The sequence below is a fragment of the Chiloscyllium punctatum genome, chromosome 36 (genome assembly GCF_047496795.1).
Source record: "Chiloscyllium punctatum isolate Juve2018m chromosome 36, sChiPun1.3, whole genome shotgun sequence".
NCBI lineage: Eukaryota > Metazoa > Chordata > Chondrichthyes > Orectolobiformes > Hemiscylliidae > Chiloscyllium > Chiloscyllium punctatum.
In genome coordinates this window covers 14,178,451-14,197,455 of record NC_092774.1, presented here as the reverse complement: position 1 = coordinate 14,197,455, position 19,005 = coordinate 14,178,451, and the positions used below count along the sequence as shown (strand labels likewise).

Sequence of the window (19,005 nt, the reverse complement as noted above, 5' to 3'; positions counted from 1 at the left end):
TATCCCACCCATCCCACCCATCCCCCCCCCCCCCCCCCGCAATGGGTGAGTGGGTGAGTGGGGGAGGAGATGAAGATGATCGGTCAAGGAGGAGAGGGTGGAGTGGAGAGGTGGAAAAAGGAGATAGGCAGGTCGGACAAGTCCGGACAAGTCAAGGAGACAGTTACTGAGCTGGAAGTTTGAAACTAGGATGAGGTGGGGGAAGGGGAAATGAGGAAGCTGTTGAAGTCCACATTGATGCCCTGGGGTTGAAGTGTTCCGAAGCGGAAGATGAGACGTTCTTCCTCCAGGCGTCTGGTGGTGAGGGAGCGGCGGTGAAGGAGGCCCAGTCCCAGTCCCCCCACCCCAGTCCCCAGTCCCCCCCCCCCCCACCCCAGTCCCAGTCCCCCCCCCCACCCCAGTCCCAGTCTCCCCCCCCCCCCAGTCCCAGTCCCAGTCTCCCCCCCCCCAGTCCCAGTCTCCCCCCCCCCCCCAGTCCCAGTCTCCCCCCCCCCCCAGTCCCAGTCTCCCCCCCCCCCCAGTCCCAGTCTCCCCCCCCCCAGTCCCAGTCTCCCCCCCCCCCAGTCCCAGTCTCCCCCCCCCCCAGTCCCAGTCTCCCCCCCCCCCCCAGTCCCAGTCTCCCCCCCCCCCAGTCCCAGTCTCCCCCCCCCCAGTCCCAGTCTCCCCCCCCCCCCCAGTCTCAGTCTCCCCCCCCCCCACCCCAGTCTCCCCCCACCCCCACCCCAGTCTCCCCCCACCCCCACCCCAGTCTCCCCCCACCCCCACCCCAGTCTCCCCCCACCCCCACCCCAGTCTCCCCCCACCCCCACCCCAGTCTCCCCCCACCCCAGTCTCCCCCCACCCCCACCCCAGTCTCCCCCCACCCCCACCCCAGTCTCCCCCCACCCCCACCCCAGTCTCCTCCCCCCCCAGTCCCCACCCCCCCAGTCCCAGTCCCCCCCCCCCCCCCAGTCCCCGTCCCGTCCCGTCCCCCCCACCCCCAGTCCCCCAGTCCCCCCCCCCCCAGTCCCCGTCCCGTCCCGTCCCCCCCACCCCCAGTCCCCCAGTCCCCCCCCCCCCAGTCCCCGTCCCGTCCCGTCCCCCCCCAGTCCCCGTCCCGTCCCGTCCCGTCCCGTCCCCCCGTCCCCCCCCCCCCCAGTCCCCGTCCCCCCCCCCCCCCAGTCCCCGTCTCCCCCCCCCCCCCCAGTCCCCGTCCCCCCCGTCCCCGTCCCGTCCCCCCCCCCCCAGTCCCGTCCCCCCCCCCCCCCCCCCCCCAGTCCCCCCCCCCCCCCCCCCCCCCAGTCCCGTCCCCCCCCCCCCCCCCCCCCCCAGTCCCGTCCCCCCCCCCCCCCCCCCCCCAGTCCCGTCCCCCCCCCCCCCCCCCCCCCCAGTCCCCGTCCCCCCCCCCCCCCCCCCCCCCAGTCCCGTCCCCCCCCCCCCCCCCCCCCAGTCCCGTCCCCCCCCCCCCCCCCCCCCCAGTCCCGTCCCCCCCCCCCCCCCAGTCCCGTCCCCCCCCCCCCCCCCCCCCCCAGTCCCGTCCCCCCCCCCCCCCCCAGTCCCGTCCCCCCCCCCCCCCCCAGTCCCGTCCCCCCCCCCCCCCCCCCCCAGTCCCCGTCCACCCCCCAGGCGGCCGACCATGTTCCCAAACAGACCCTTAACCCCCATCCACCTCCACAATGATCACCGGCTCCTACCTGCTGTACAGCCCGGGGGGGGGGGGGGGGGGGGGGTCGGTGTGGCCCGTGGCCCGTGGCCCAGCAGCTGCCCCAGGAAGGCGGCGGTGCCCAGTGACGGGGGTCTGACCCCGGGGCCCGCACGGCGCCATTGTCCTAACGGCCGCCCTCCCGCCGCTTCCTCGCTCGAGCGACTTCTCCTCCCAACCGCCTTCACCCCCGCGTGACGTCTGCACGTGGGAGATGGGCGGGGCCGGGGGAGGGGGATGGGCGGGGCCCGGGGTGGGGGGATGGGCGGGGCCGTGGGGCCTCCCCGTCACCAAGTCACAGCCACCTCGCGCTACAACTGTTCATTCACAAAAACAAACTCTCCTGTCTCACTCTGCAGCTGCGGGGGGCGGGGACACTGCCACGTTTCGAGGAGCCCTGTCTACATTGGGAAAGCTCACGGCTCAATTTAAACAGATATTCCGACATCGAACGGAACGGCGTCATATCTGCATTTTTTAATGCTGGAATCCATTGCTTATTATTTTTTTTCTTAACCCCCCCACCTCACTATGGTAGTGCTTATTATTCCCCCAGCACCCATGGTGTGTGTGTGTGCAAATGTAAGACACAGTGAAAGACACAAAGTGCACGAATCTGCAAATAAAGAGGTTTAAATGGACAAGATTATATTTCAAAGGGATGTGAGCACATTCAAAGGGATATCTTCATATGTAAAGTCACACAGTTATATCCAAATGAATCTACATTTCAAAGAGACGTTGCCCTATTTATAAGTAGAGACAATCGGTGTGAATTCTGTCTGTGTCCCAATGTTGAGTCAGACTGACATTTTTCTTAGAAAAGCTCTGCATTTAAACTACATTCTTGTGCTCCGGTGAATAAAGTCCCAGCCTCTCTCCTTATAACTCAAACCCTCCAGTCCTTACAACATCCTGGTAAATCTTTATTAAACCCTCTCTGATAGTATTCTTCCTATTACAGGGCCACCAGAACTGTACTCAGTCCTCTGCAAGTGGCCTCACCAACATCCTGTACAACCTCAACATGATGTCCCATCCCCGATACTCAATGGGGTGAACAATGAATGCTATGCTGCTAAATGCCTTCTTAACTGCCCTGGCTACCTGTGATGCAACTTCCAAAGAACCATGTACCTGAACACCACCCGCCCCCCCCCCCATGTCTGTCTGTTCTATAACATGACCCAGGGCCCTATCATTATCTGGACAAGTGCTGCCCTTCCTTGTTTTAGCAAAATGCAACCCCTTGCTTGTATTAATACCTCTCACACATATGCTCCGACACACACACACACACACACACACACACGTTCCTCCTCCCCTCAATACTCTCACAGGCTTATACACCATCACACTCACACTTTACCAAGCATGTACACACTCTCACGCACAAACTCACATGCACGCACACACAATTCTTTGTGGGGTGAATTTGTATTGGCAGAATTATATTTGCAGATACATTCAATTTTGGTCAAAAAGCACACAATGTCCAGGCAGTCAATCCATGTAATATTTTATGAATTCCTCCTTTGGAAATAGAACCAGTCTGATTCAAGATTGGGGTACAGACAGACTCTGACCTCACACCTTTAATGCATGGTCTGAGCTGAGATGTTATCTTTTTCATAAAACCTTAAGTCATCTCAAGAATGTGACTTAAAAGATGTTCTGGCAGTGACACATTAATGAACCAAAACCTGCACCCATTCTAAGAGATGAAAGGCTTAACAGCAATCTAGGCTTGTTCAATATATTCTATCAGTTGCATGATCTTTTGATATACGTTCTGTGTCTGCTCCACAGCTACCCGATAAAGGAGCAGCACTCAGAAAGCTAGTGCTTCCAAATAAACCTGTTGAACAATAACCTGGTATTGTGATTTTTTTTAACTTTATCACCCCAGTCTAATACCAACCCCTCCATATCATTTCGACTGAACACAGCCCCCACCTCCTGGTGCTGCCAGGAAACTTGACAATGCTGATGAAACAACGCAGTACCTGAAAGATGTACAATTTCTAATGATACAAGCTACTCATTCACTGCTCCATCTGATACACGACATTGGAAACTCTGCCGGAGGCTGAAAGACAGGAGCAGCTTTAAAACAAAAACCTCTCAGAGTTCAAAGCTTTCAATGAGAGTCTGAGCCCGGCGGTAAGGTCAGGTAACCTTTATTGTGACCCGACTTTGTTACAGCTTCAGATTCCCCCAGCAAAAAAGCATAGACAAAGTAGCAGCTTTTTAAACAGTTCAAGATCAAAGCCCACACACACCCCACTGTCTTTACTATTGGTCAGCACCAAGTTGTCCCTTTGTAATTGGATCCTTGGTACAGCCGTAATCCGGAGGAAGTATTGCCTCACTCAGCAATTTTAACCCATACCCTGTCTCCAAGTAAGTTTCTCCCTGCTCATTTGCCAGGAAGGGGCAGTGGAGAGTCAACCAGACTGCTGTGGGTCTGGAGTCAGGTGTAGGCCAGACCGGGTAAAGGATGCAGCTGGAACGACTGAGTGAATCCTTTCCCACAATGGTGGTTCCCTTCCCTAACAAGGGAGAGAGGGAATCACATGGGGGCTTTCTCTCCCACACCACCCCCTCCCTGAAACGGTCTCATGGTTAGATTCCGAACTCCACATTTCTGACCGAATACCAATTCCACCATCTGCCACAGTGGGATTCAAACCCAGGAGTCCCCAGAACCTGGTTGATAGTCCAATCGATAATGGCACTCGGCCGTGACTCCTTCATTCCCCCTGCGATGGCAAGTGAACTCGCTGGTGCTTCCGCAGGTGGGAGGAGTAGGTGAAGCCCTTCCCGCACTGAGAGCAGGTGAACGGCCTCTCCCCCGTGTGGATCCGTTGGTGTCTCAGCAGGGTGGAAGATGTGCTGAAGGCCTTCCCACACTCTGGGCAGCTGAAGGGCCTCTCCCCCGTGTGGATACGCTGGTGGCTCCGCAGGTTGGAGGAGCACGTGAAGCCCTTCCCGCACTGAGAGCAGGTGAACGGTCTCTCCCCCGTGTGGACATGCTGGTGGGTCAGCAGGGTGGAGGAATCACTGAAGGCCTTCCCACATTCGGGGCAGCTGAAGGGCCTTTCCCCCGTGTGGACCCGCTGGTGGGCCAACAGGGCAGAGAAAAACACGAAGGCCTTCCCACAATCTGGACAGCTGAAGGGCCTCTCCCCCGTGTGGTCCTGCTGGTGGGCCAGCAGGTGGGAGGAATGTCTGAAGGCCTTCCCGCAGTCGGTGCAGGGGAACGGCCTCTCCCCGGTGTGACTGCGCCGATGAGTCTCCAGGGCAGACGGGAAACGGAAGCCTTTCCCACAGTCACCACACTTCCACGGTTTCTCCACAGGGCGGGATTCCTCAGGTTTCTCCATGGCCAAAGCTTCGGCTGCACACAAACACGTGTAGAGCCCCTCCCTGCCGTGAAATCCCTTTTCCAGGCCGTATAACTGTTTCAGTCTCCACGCACAGTGCGCTGCAACAGTGGGGTCTCCCGTCCAGTCCCACTGATGCTGAAAACATACTCAGACAGGAGCCAAAAAGCTTTGATCCCTCTCCCAGAAATCACGGTCGAAAATGTTTGCTGGCCCCAGTGGATTGAGTGACTGTCAGACATTGACATCAAAGTGAGGATCGGAGATGCTGGAGAGTCAGTGGAAAAATGTGGCACTGGAAAAGCACAGGGGAGTCAGGCAGCATCAGAGGAGCAGGAGGGTCAATGTTTCGGGCATAAGCCCTTCATCCGTTGATTTTGAAACTTCCCTCTTCAAATCTTCAAAAACTCTGTCAGAATAGATTACAAAGCTCATCACTGCCAGTGCAGGGTAGAAATTTTGAACAAGCAATTCTACTGTCTGTGGAATATTCTTTTCTTTTGTTATTCCACAAAATTGAAAGCACCATCCCACTCTCTCTCCCCCTCTGTTCTCACTCCGCTCTGACTAATTCCCCTGAAGATGCTGCTTCAGGATCTTACAGGGGCAGAAAAGCAAAAATGTCAAGACATGATATGATATCTCTCTGAATTTTGGATACCTCCACCTGAAAAGCTAATATCTTTCACAACACTGGGATCCTGCTGAGAGTGAGCAGGTCTGATTTTGGGAAGCAAAAAAAAAGTGTGTCAATTCAGGGTGAACCTGCCACGCAGCTTCTTGAGGAACACCCATACACAAAATGGTTAACGTCCCCGGGAAGGTGGGAGGAAAGTGAGAACATCAAGGCATTAACACCGACATTAGAGAGAAAGTGAACCTACTGACATGGCAAAAGTTAGTAGAAAGCCAGAGTCATCGAGACATATAGCACAGAAACAGACCCTTCTGTCCATATCGACTGTACTGACCAGATATCCTAAATCAATCTAGTCCCATTTGCTGGTATGTGGCCCATAGCTGGGGTCATCCCCACCCCCTGTCCTGAGACCTTGATGCCTCCAAGCTGACCCTCAAAGGTTCGGTTTGTCCCTCCATTCTTTCCCGGTTGTCTTTTGTAGGTTTTGAAAACTTTCCCAATCCTCTGAGTATAGGATTTGGAAAGTTATGTTGTAGCCGTACAGGACATTGGTTAGGCCACATTTGGAATATTGTGTGCAATTCTGGTTTCCTTACCATCCGTAAGATGTTGTGAAACTTCAAAGTGTTCAGAAAAGATTTACAAGGATGTTGCCAGGGTTGGGGGATTTGATCTATAGGGAGGCTAGGGCTGTTTGCCCTGAGCATTGGAGGCCAAGGAGTAACCTATAAAATCATGAAGGGCATTGCTAGGATAAATAGACAAAGCCTTATCTGTGGAAGGGGATCAGGGGGAAAGAGTCCAAAACTAGAGGGCATATGTTTGGGGTGAGGGGAAAAGATACAAAGGAGATCTGAGGGGCAACTTTTTCACACAGAGGGTATTACGTGTATGGAATGAGCTGCCAGAGGAAATGGTGGAGGCTAGTACAATTGCAACATTTAAAAAGACAGCTGGACAGGTATATGAATAGGAAGGGTTTGGAGGGATATGGGCCAAATGCTGGCAGGTGGGACTAGATTGGGTTGGGATATCTGGTTGGCATAAACGGGTTGAACCGAAGGGTCTGTTTCTATGCTGTATATCTCTAGGACTAGTTGGACTAAAGGGTCTGTTTCTGTGCAGTATGACTTTGGAACTGGCCTTAAAACCACTTTCTTGCCTTCCCCCACAAATCCACCGCTGTGTTGCTCAAAAATCAGATGAACTCAGCCTTGAACATATTCAATGACCCCCTAACTGCAGGAAGACATCCCCCTTTCTAAACTCAATTCCTCTTGCTAATATACACTTGCCTTGCTGATTGTTTGCTACACCTGTCTGACAAATGACAGTGACTGGTGTAGAAGGACGCTGAGGCCTCTTTGTCCATCCACACATCATTCCTGACAAAGGGCTCGTGTCCAAAACGTCAACTCTCCTGCTCCTCAGATGCTTAAAAATGTGTTGCTGGAAAAGCGCAGCAGGTCAGGCAGCAAAGGAGGAGAATCGACTTTTTGGGCATAAGCCCTTCTTCAGGAATGATTCTCCTTCTCCTTTGATGCTGCCTGACCTGCTGCGCTTTTCCAGCAACACATTTTTAAGCTCTGATCTCCAGCATCTGCGGTCCTCACTTTCTCCCTGCTCTTCGGATGCTGCCTAACCTACTGTGCTCTTCCAGTAACCCCACTTTTTGACTCTGATCTCCAGCATCTGCAGTTCTCACTTTCTCCACATTCAAATACATCTCCAGTTAAACAATACACCTCCTTTCTGCGTTTTTTTTTCCACAGCCAAGGCTATAACTTCATATTGTGGTACTGCATTTGCCATGTGTTTACCAATTGTGGTCTTCTCTATATCGGAGAGCGAGTGCAAACTTGGGGAACGATTCACCAAGCATCGCAGCTGTGTCTGCAGAGGGCGACCAGACCTCTCAGTAACCACCCATTCCAATTTCCCTTCCCACCCCCTTTCTGACATGACCATCTTTGGCCTCCTCCATTGCCACAACGAATCTAACAGCAAATTGGAGGAACAACACCTCATCATCCAGGCAGCCTGCAGCCCGAAGGACTCAACGTTGAGTTTTCCAATTTCAAGCCCTCCACCCCTCCATTCCCTGACTCCATTCCCTGACTCCATTCCCATCCCCGACCTCCTCCCTGCCACCAACCAGATTCATTCCTCCCACTGACCAACCAGGTCGTACCCTCTAACTGTCTCGACCTATCCCCACTTCCCCACCACCCCCTTTTTATCTGCAGTTTCTGCACCCAGCCCCAGCCCTGAAGAAGGGTTACACCTGATATATCGACTTCTCCACCATCTGATGACTCCTGCCTAACTATTTTGCCAATTGAGATACAGACCTGGATCAACGTTTCCGGAGTCTGTCCCCGCCGAATTCACTCTCTTTCCTTTCAGTTGCTGAAAGTCAGCAATTGAATCACAGAATGGTAAAAAAAAGTGGAAAAGGGGGCGAGATAAGAGAGTGCCGTCCTCACAGACCTGAGACAGAGGAAGGAATTTGCAGTCGGGGTAAAGCTCAATCTTTATTCAGAGAGAGAGAGAGGATCAGGACTCGCAGCTTGAGAAGTTCATGGCCCAACTTCCGCATTCAGACAATGGGCTGGCTCTGATTGGCAGGAGGACCAGTCTCCTTCCAGTCCTCCAATGCTGCCTATTGGTCAATCAAAAGAAGGTCTCGCGCCGTTTTTGCGGACAGTGATGAGCATGCCCAGTGTTTTGCCCAGTCTGCTCTCCGGGGATGTTGGTGTTACTGACAGATTGTAAGGGTCCAAATACCAATGGGGGAAAAAAGATAGAGACACAATTTTTTTTCCCCTTATGGCTCGATATTTTATTCCTTTTGCATTTTGTCTGGCTGCTCAATTTTTGTATGTTTTTTTCCCCCTTGTTGTGGGGGCAAGAACCAAAGACCAGAACTGGAGGGCATAGGTTTAGGGTGAGAGGGGAAAGATTTCTGGGGGTCTTTAGGGGCGATCTTTTCGCACAGAGGATGAGGTATGTACATGGAATGAGCTGCCAGAGGAAGTGGTGGAGGCTGGAACAATTACATTATTTAAAATGCATCTGGATGCGGATATGAATAGGAAAGATTCAGAGGGGTAGGGGGCAAATGCTGGCAAATGGGTCACTAGATTAATTTAGGACATCTGGTCGGTGTGGACCGAAGGGTTTGTTTCTGTGCTCTACAACCCTGAGTCTATTTTTAGATAGTATGGAAAATAAAGAGCATGAAGGCATGGGAAGGGTTAGAGCATGGAGACCACTGCCAGTTTGTTGCAAAGGATAGTGGAAAGCTCTTACACCAATTAGCAGAGTAAGGTTGAGGCTGAAAGGTCACTATGGCAAGATGAGATAACAGGCAGTAAAGTTAGCCTCACCTGCTAAATATGATTGACAGGATTGGGACAATAAATATTTGGGACATGACATTAAATATCTAATTAATGATTAGTAGAGTCAGTCTGCTTGAGACTATTGATAATAAATATCTAATCATGACATTAGGAAAATATTAAGTAGGATCTGGAATGCTGACACTAAATCTCTAACCGTGACATTAGAATAACATTAAGTAGAATGTAGGAAAATCTGTAAGAGTGCAACTAAAGAGATAATGGGAACTAACATCATGGTTTATTGTGTAGCTAACGTGAGGTACTTTTGATTAATATAGTTGGACATGCTGATAAGCTAACAAACACACTGCTGAGCTGGAGACAATGCTGTCCCCTCTGTCCAGGAGTAAATGCTGGAAAGGTGGGATTGTTCATAGGGAGGAGGATGGTCTCCGGCTACACTCTGATATCTATCAGCTCGTAAATGGGGCAGAACTGTGGAATTTAATCTCCAGGCAGTTTGGGAAATTTAATAAGGGAAGGAAGTAAGCAATAAATAGTAGATCCCTACAGAGTGCAGAGGAACAAAGGGTCCTTGCTGTCCAAGTTCAGAGATCCCCGAAGGTATCAGTACAGGTAAAACGGGGGATGAGGAAGGCATAGATTTGTACTTTTTCACACAGAGGGTGGTGCGTGTGTGCAATGAGCTGCTAGAGGAAGTGGTGGAAGTTGGCACAAATACAATTTTTAAAAGGCAGCTGGATGGGTATGTGAATAGGTAGGGTTGAGAGGAATATGGGGTAAAAACAATAACTGCAGATGCTGGAAACCAGATTCTGGATTAGTGGTTCTGGAAGAGCACAGCAGTTCAGGCAGCATCCAACGAGCAGCGAAATCGACATTTCGGTCAAAAGCCCTTCATCAGGAATCCGGAAAGACCGTTCCCTTCGTGACTACCTGGTCAGGTCCACAGCCCCCTACGACCCACCCTACCATTTTGGCACTTTCCCCTGCCACCGCAGGAACTGTAAAACCTGTACCCACACCTCCTCCCTCACCTCTATCCAAGGCCCTAAAGGAGCCTTCCACATCCTTTAGAGGAATATGGGCCAAGTGCTGGTAAATAGGATAGATTAATTTCAGATATCTCGTCAGCAAGGATGAGATGGACTGTTTCTGTGCTGTACAGCTCTATGGCCATCCCCTTCATTTTGAAATATTTTGGAACACCCTGTCAGGGTTCGGAGTGTGCCAGGTCCTGACACCTCCCTCCTCACGTTTCCTGTGTATTTTAAATCAATAATACCGTTTGTATGTTACTGGGTTAGTACTTTAAACACACAGACACATACAATATAATCAGAATTTCTATTCGGTACAGACAGTGATGACTTGTTTCAACTTTGCTAACAGGGTATCAGAAGGGGAAGATCTGCAGACAGAAATCTTGGAAGAAATTCCATAACAAGATCTGACAGGGTCACTGAATATCGTTGGGGGGCGTTGAGTCTGGAAAGAGAAATCCATTTGACCTGCTTCAAAAGGTACTGGACATCAGTGTGAGCAGAGGAGCATTCGGAGAGGAACATACCAGTGAACTGAGCTTTAACTGGTTACACAGAATGAGTGTATGTGTCCCAGTGAGCTGACTTTGGAACAGACTGAGAGAGGGGGGCTGGGGCATTTATTTTACCCTGGAGCATCAGAGCCTGAGGGGTGACCTTAGAGAGGTTTATAAAATTGTGAGGGGCATAGATAGGGCAAATAGCCTAGGTCTTTTCCCCCCAGGGTGGGGGAGTCAAAAACTGGAAGGCATAGGTTTAAGGTGAGAAGGGAAAGATTTAAAAGGAGCCTAAGGGACAACTTTTCATGCAGAGGGTTATGCATGTATGGAATGAACTGCCAGAGGAAGTGGTGGAGGTGGGTACAATTGCAATGTTTAAGAGGCATTTGGATGGGTATATGAATAGGAAGGGTTTGGAGGGATATGGGCTGGGTGCTGGCAGGTGGGATTAGATTGGGTTGGGATATGTGGTCGGCGTGGGCGGGTTGGACCGAAGGGTTTGTTTCCATGCTGTACATCTCTATGACTAGCACTCGGAGCGTGGCTCCTTCATCAGGTAATTGTGGAGAATAAAATCATAAGGCACAGAATGGTTGGAAAAACATTACTGTGCACTGAAATCATATGTTGAAAAACCCTGGATAGTTAAGTCTTTCATCTTTTAGTATGGGCTGCTCATATCATTCATTTGTAAATCCCAGAATTTCCTGAGAGACATTTTCTTGAGGTAACTCAAAGTTTTATAAGAAAAGGTGACATCTCAGCTCTGACAATGCATTAAAGGTGTAAAATCAGGGTCTGTCTGTATCACAATCTTGAGTCAGACTGGTTATACTTCCAAAGGGGAATTTACAAAATATTACATGGATCAGCCTGCAGATTGTGCATTTTTTGAGAAAAATCGAATAATTCTGCAAATACAAATTCACCCCCATGGATGTATATGTGTGTGAATGAGACAGAGAAAAGTCTATTTCGTGCTGTATATCCCGATGTCTATTTGATAACAGATGCGTTATTTCTGCTGGTGTAAATATTGTTGTAAATCATAGCTGGGTATGAATAGTTAGATGTTAGGGTGAGAGAGTGCCTCAAGAGGGGCACTATAAGAATCGTGGGAGAGCCCTATTTCTGGTTTACTTCCTCATGAACAAACATTAAGCAGGAGCATTTATTTATTTCTAATTTTGTTCTGTTTTTCTTGTTTGATTCCTGGCTAGGACTACACTCTGTGTCTGGATGGTTGACAGGCTGGGAGACTGTGGCTTGGGTCTTGATTGACTGAATGCTTTATTGTTCCAGAAGGTATAGGGGTGGTGGGGGGGGTTCAAACCTTCAGCAGAAATCCAGCAGAGCAGAGAACAGACCAATGTCTTACTCTGTGGGAACAGGGACATCAGAGGACAGAGAAATCAGGACCTGAATCCAAGCTGACACCAGACTTCCCTGTGATTAGTGCTTTGATGAGCAGCGTCAACCCTCTACCTTCACCTAGCTTCCCATTTGACTACCACCTCGATATTCAGGATCCAATCCTTGTCATCCTGAAGCCATGCCTCTGTAAAGAGTCTCAGATCATAATTATTCTCTTCAATGTGTGCAGTAGTTTTGTTACAATACACCACACATTCAGAAACGTCGTTTTTAGTTTCAAGTTTTTGTGATCTTCAGAATCCAGTTTTGATTGCTGGTACATTTACTCACCTTGTCCCTTTCTATTGTTCTCGGATGTTCATTTTCCACGTCACTACACTGCTCACCGGCCTTGATTTGGATTGGCCATGCTAAATTGCCCATAATGTCCAGGCAAGTGAAGGTTAGGTGGGTTAGCCATGGGAAATGCAGGGTTATAGTTTCAAAGTAAAAGAAGTAGGAGTTGGCCATTTGGCCCATCGAACCTGCTCCACCATTCATTATGATCATGGCTGATATATCCGTCGTCTGAGATCCTCCTCCCTGCATTGTCCCGACGACCCTTAAGTCCCATACCATGCAAGTACCCATCCAACTATGTTTTGAATATACTTAATAAAGATGCCTCTACTGCTTCATTGGGCAGAGAATTCCATAGATTGACTACTCTCCGGGAAAAGCAGTTCCGCCTCATCTCTGTCCTAAATCTACTCCCCTCAACTTGAGGCCTGGTCTCATCCACCAGCAGAAATGACTGGATGGGGTAGGGCTTCATCCCCACAGTGCAATGAATTCCCACTTGCCACCGAACTCTCAAATGTACTCACTCACTCGGTTGCTGTCTCACAAACGAAAGACTTCGTTGTAACTTCTTTTGCTCCCAGTACGGGAACAACGTCTTGGAAAGCTGCTCTGAAAGTCCAACCACACTTCTGCATTCACCGGAAACAAATACAGCCCGGAAACAGACCCTCTGGCCCAATTCGACCGTGCTGACCAAATATCCTAAATTAACCTGGTCTCATTTGCCCACATATGGCCCAATGCCCTCTAAGCTCTTCCTGTTCATGTACCCATCAAAATGGGTTTTAAATGTTGTACCTGTTCCAGCCTCCACCACTTCCTCTAGCAGTTCGTTCCATCCATGCATCATCGTGTGTTTGAAAAGGTTGCCCCTCATGTCCCTTTCCCCACTCACCTACCCTGAGGTAAAGACCCTTGGGTATTGACTCTCCATGCACCTTATAAAGCTTAATGCTCGGCGTCCGATGTACAGAAAGTGAGACCTGCAGATGCTGGAATCAGAGTCCAAAAGTGTGGGGCTGAAAAAGCACAGCCAGGACAGGCAGCACCTGAAGACGAGGAGAGTTGACATTTCAGGCCCGAGCCCTTCATCAGGAATGATGCATGGGTGTACAAAGGGGCCTCAGTGTTCTTCTCCACCAGTCCTCAGACAGACGCAGCAAGCAATCAGCAAGGCAAAGTGGTGTATTTGGAAGATGAACTGGGATTAGAAGTGGGGATGTCTTCCTGCATTTAAGGGCCCATTGAATATATTCAAATTGAGTTCATCTGTTTTTTGAACACAGTGCGGATGTTTATGTTGTGTGGATGAAGTGGTTTCTTTTGTTCAGAATGGTTTATGCATTGGATGCAGGTACAGTAACTGTGAGAGGCCCTTGTGAAAATCGCAAGGCAGAATCATGAGGGTATATTCCAAGAAATAACTCACTGAAAAGGGAGGTGGTCGACTGGTAGAAGCAGATGTATTGACATGACAGTAGCAATGATCACGCACATAGGGAGTTAGTATGAACAAGATAAGCAAATAAGATCCTGTCTTGCATCAGCAAAAGTAATAAGACCCAGCTATCGATGGGGGGGGGGGGGTTGCACGCCACAGACAGATGTGGTAAAACGATTAGATGAGCAGAAGTAAGAAGGGAGTCTGGAACAAACTCAATCTTCATTCAGAGACAGAGCAGCAGCTTCTGCATTCAGACAATAGGAAGGCTCTGATTGGCAGGAGGACCAGTCACCTTCCGGTCCTCCAGCGCTCCTGATTGGCCCACCAAAAGAAAGTCGCGAGACGTGTGCCTTGTGTGCAGTGAGGAGCATGCGCAGTCTGCTCTCTGGCGATGAGGCTGTTACTGACAGGATTGAAGTGTCTGAATGTCTAGAGAAGTTAAAAAGGGGAGATGCATCATTTTCTCCCCCCTGTGATATTTACCTTTCCTCCACGCCCCATGAGTTTATAAATCGAAATAAGGTCACCCGACAACTTGTGGTCGTCGATAGGGCGACCAGAAGTGTACTCAGTACTCTACACATGGTCTCCCCAATATCCTGTCCAACCTCAACGTGATGTCCCAACTCCTGCACTGAACGGTGTGAACAATGAAGGAGAGTGTGCTAAACGCCTCTTTCACCACCCTGTCTACCAATGATGCAACTTCCAAAGAACTATGTCCCCGACTTGGAGATGCCGGTGTTGGACTGGGGTGGATGAAGTTAAAATTCACACCACACCAGCTGATACTCCAACAGGCTCATTTGGAAGCATTAGCTTTTGGAGTACTGCTCCTTCATCAGGTGGTTGTGTCTTATGATCCTGTTCCACAAACACCCCATGAAGGAGCAGTGCTCCAAAAGCTTGTGTTTCCAAATAAACCAGTTGGACAATAACCTGGTGTTGAGAGATTTTTAACTTTATGTACCTGAACCTCTCCACGCACCCCCCGATGAATCTGTTCTAGAACACATTGCAGGGCCCTACCATTGATTGTACAAGTCCTGCCCTTCCTCTTTTTAGCAAAATGCAACCCCTTGCCTTTATCTCTCGCTCTCTCAGACACACACACACCCTAACACTCACCCCATCTCACAGGCTGATACTCCAACTCACACACACGTCATTAGAATATATGCACACACTCTCATGCACACACAGTCACACAAGTCTATGGGGTGAATTTGCAATTGCAGAATTATATTTGCAGATATATTCAATTTTGCTCAAAAAGCAGACAAACTGCATGTAATATTTTATAAATTCCTACTTTGGTTAATAGAACCAATCTGATTCAAGATTGGGATACAGACTCGAACCTCACAACTTTTATGCAGTATCGGAGCTGAGATGCCACCTATTTTTATAAAACCTTAAACCGTCTCAAGAAGGTGAATTAAAAGTAGTTCTGGGGTTTACTGAACTGAAACCTGCAACCCATGGTAAAAGATGAAAGACTAATCCGCAATCTAGATTTGTTCAATATCTTATCAGTTGCATGACACCGTCAGCTTTTGCTATAAATTCTGTGTCATATGATCCTGCTCCACAGCTACCTGATGAAGGAGCAGCACTCCAAAAGCCAGTGCTTCCAAATAAACCAGAAGGAAGATAACCTGGTGTTGTGTGATTTTTAACTTTCTCCACCCCAGTCCGACACTGGCACCTCCACATCGTTTCCAATGGACACAGCCCACACCTCCCAGTGCTGCCAGGAAACTGGACAATGACAATGGGATGATGGAGTACCTGCACTCCTGAAAAATTCACAATTTCTAACAATACTGGCCACTCATTCACTGCTGCAACCGATACACAACATTGGAAACATAGTACAGGAGACTGTCAGAAATGGGCACAACAGGTCAGGCAGCATCCGAGGAGCAGGAAAATCAACATTGCCCGAAAAATGTCAATTTTCCTGCTCCTCGGATGCTGCCTGACCTTCTGTGCTTTGCCAGCACTACTTTAATCTTGACTCTGATCTCCAGCATCAGCAGTTCTCACTTTCGCCTGTAAGAAATGAGCAGTTTTAGAACAAAATGCAATTCAAAGCTCTCAATGAGAGTCTGAGCTCGGCGTGAAGTACAGGTAATCTTTATTGCGACCCAACTTTGTTACAGCTTCAGAATCTCCCAGCAGGAAGGCGTAGAAAAAGTAGCAATGTTTTAAAAACAGCTCACAGTCAAAGTGCACACACTCCCTCCAACCCCTCACTTTCTTCATTGTCGGTCACTACCCAGTTGACCCTTTGTAATTGGATCCTTGGTACAGCCTTAACCCGGAGAAAGTACTGCCTCACTCAGCATTTTCAACCCGTATCCTGTTTCCAAGTAAGTTGGATGGGCAGTGTAGAGTCAATCATACTGCATTGGGTCTGGAGTCACGTGTAGGCCAGACCGGGTAAAGGATGCAGCTGGGACGATTGAGTGAATCCTCTCCCACAACGATAGTTTCTTTCCCTAAAAAAGAACGGAGTGAATCAGGGTGGGGGTTTTCTTCCATCCCCACCCCACCGACAATGGTTTCACCGTTAGATTCTGAACTCCAGATTTCTGACTAAATTCCAATTCCCCCATCTGCTGCGGTGGGACTCGAATCCGGGAGTCCCTGGAACCGGGTTGATAGTCCAGTCAATAAATGGTACTCGGCCGTCATTCCTTCAATCGCCCTGCGATGGTACATGAACTCGCTGGTGGCTCCGCAGGTAGGAGGAGCGGGTGAAGGCCTTCCCGCATTCAGGGCAGCTGAAGGGCCTCTCCCCCGTGTGGACCCGCTGGTGCCTCAGCAGGTTAGAGGAATTGCTGAAGGCCTTCCCGCACTCGGGGCAGGGGAACGGCCTCTCCCCCGTGTGGACCCGCCGGTGGGTCAGCAGGTTAGTGGAATGCCTGAAGGCCTTCCCACACTCGGGGCAGCTGAAGGGCCTCTCCCCCGTGTGGACCCGCCAGTGGGTCAGCAAGTGAGAAGAATACCTGAAGGCCTTCCCACACTCTGTGCAAGGGAACAGCCTCTCCCCCGTGTGGACCTGCTGGTGGCTTAGCAGGTTAGAAGAATTGGTGAAGGCCTTCCCACACTCGGGGCAGCTGAAGGGCCTCTCCCCCGTGTGGACCTGCTGGTGCCTCAGCAGGGTGGAGGAATTACTGAAGGCCTTCCCACACTCGGTGCAGCTGAAGGGCCTCTCCCCCGTGTGGACCCGCTGGTGCCTCAGTAGGTGGGAGGAATTGCTGAAGGCCTTCCCACACTCGGGGCAGCTGAAGGGTCTCTCCCCCGTGTGGACCCGCTGGTGGCTCCGCAGGTGGGAGGAATTGCTGAAGGCCTTCCCACATTCAGGGCAGCCGAAGGGCCTCTCCCCCGTGTGGACCCGCTGGTGGGTCAGCAAGTGGGAGGAATTCCTGAAGTCCTTCCCGCACTCGGGGCAGCTGAAGGGCCTCTCCCCCGTGTGGACCCGCTGGTGGGTCAGCAGGTGAGAGGAATTGCTGAAGGCCTGCCCGCACTCGGGGCAGCTGAAGGGCCTCTCCCCCGTGTGGACACGCCGGTGGGTCTGGAGGTTGGAGGCCTGGGAAAATATTCTTTTCTTTTGTTATTCCACAAAATTGAAAGCACCATCCCACTTTCTCTCCCCCTCTGTTCTCACTCCACTCTAATTCACTGAAGGTGCTGATTCAGGATCTTAAAGGGGCAGAAAAGCAAAAATGTCAAGACTGACACCTCTCTGCATTTTGGATAACCCCACAACACTGGGATACAGTTGACAGTGAGCAGGTCTGTTTCTGAGAAGCAAACAGAAGTGTGCCAGTTCATGGGGTAACCTGCAATGCAGCTATTTGTGGAACAAAATGGTTAAGGTCCCCAGGAAGGTGGGAGCAAATTGAGACATCAAGGCATTAACACCGACACACTTCAGTGAAACTCTTCTGCTCCCAGTCAGGGCAAAACATCTTTGAAAGCTGCTCTGAAAGTCCAGCCTTCACAACCACACTTCTGCTTTCACCAAAGACAATTAGACTCATACAGCACGGAAAAAGACCCTTTGGCCCAACTTGTCCGAGCTGACCAGACATCCTAAATTAATCCAGCCACGTTTGACATCACTTGGCAATAGATCCACACACATCATCTATTGCATCCGCTGCACCCGATGTGGCCTCCTCTATATTGGGGAGACAGGCCGCCTACTTGCGGAACGTTTCAGAGAACATCTCTGGGACACCCGGACCAACCATCCCGTAAAACCAACACTTCAACTCCCCCTCCCACTCCACCAAGGACATACAGGTCCTTGGACTCCTCCATCGCCAGACCATGGCAACACGACGGTTGGAGGAAGAGCGCCTCATCTTCCGCCTGGGAACCCTCCAACCACAAGGGATGAACTCAGATTTCTCCAGTTTCCTCATTTCCCCTCCCCCCACCTTGCCTCGGTCAAATCCCTCGAACTCAGCACCGCCTTCCTAACCTGCAATCTTCTTCCTGACCTCTCCGCCCTGACCCCACTCCGGCCTATCACCCTCACCTTGACCTCTCTCCACCTATCGCATTCCCAACGCCCCTCCCCCAAGTCCCTCCTCCCTACCTTTTATCTTAGCCTGCTGGACACACTTTCCTCATTCCTGAAGAAGGGCTGATGCCCGAAACGTCGATTCTCCTGCTCCTTGGATGCTGCCTGACCTGCTGCGCTTTTCCAGCAACACATTTTCAGCTCTGATCTCCAGCATCTGCAGTCCTCACTTTCTCCACCAATTAAGACACATACCTGAGTTTGCAGAATCTGCTCCCTCCCTGGATTCACTCCGGCTGCTACAAGTGAACAGATTTCCACCCCTCCCCTCTCTCGCCTCCCCAGGATGAACAGTTGTCCAGAGGGAGGGAGTTTCACTCTGAACCTGACAGGGCCACTTCCGCGCATTGTGACGCCATCGATGGGTCGGGGGTGGGGGAGGGTATGGGAGACTGGGCGTGAGAAAGGGGCGGGATGGGATGCGGGGCTCGGCCAGCAGCGGGACCCCGCAGTGCGCCTGCACTGCCCTGCACAGTTTGCAGAAATTCCTTCCCTTCAGAGAATCCCCAGTGTAGAAGCAGGCCACTCAGCCCAACGAGTCCACACCGACCCTCCAAAGGGTAACTCACCCTCAACCAGTCCCCTAGCCGTATTGCTCAATACTGTTAGAAATGGGGTAAAGTGTTG

The 19,005-nt window shown here is 50.8% G+C and overlaps 1 protein-coding gene across 1 annotated transcript in view; it reads right to left on the bottom strand.

The window, feature by feature from the left end:
- LOC140460010 (uncharacterized) overlaps positions 1 to 18,726 on the bottom strand; it is a 62,520-nt gene extending 43,794 nt beyond the window's left edge. Inside the window, exons 1-3 of the mRNA XM_072554415.1 lie at positions 18,709 to 18,726; positions 16,504 to 17,376; positions 4,462 to 5,052 (exon numbers count right to left, since the gene is read on the bottom strand). Coding sequence (XP_072410516.1) covers positions 4,462 to 5,052; positions 16,504 to 17,376; positions 18,709 to 18,726 — 1,482 coding nt within the window. The remainder of the gene's footprint in view (positions 1 to 4,461; positions 5,053 to 16,503; positions 17,377 to 18,708) is intronic.
- Positions 18,727 to 19,005: the final 279 nt, after the last annotated feature.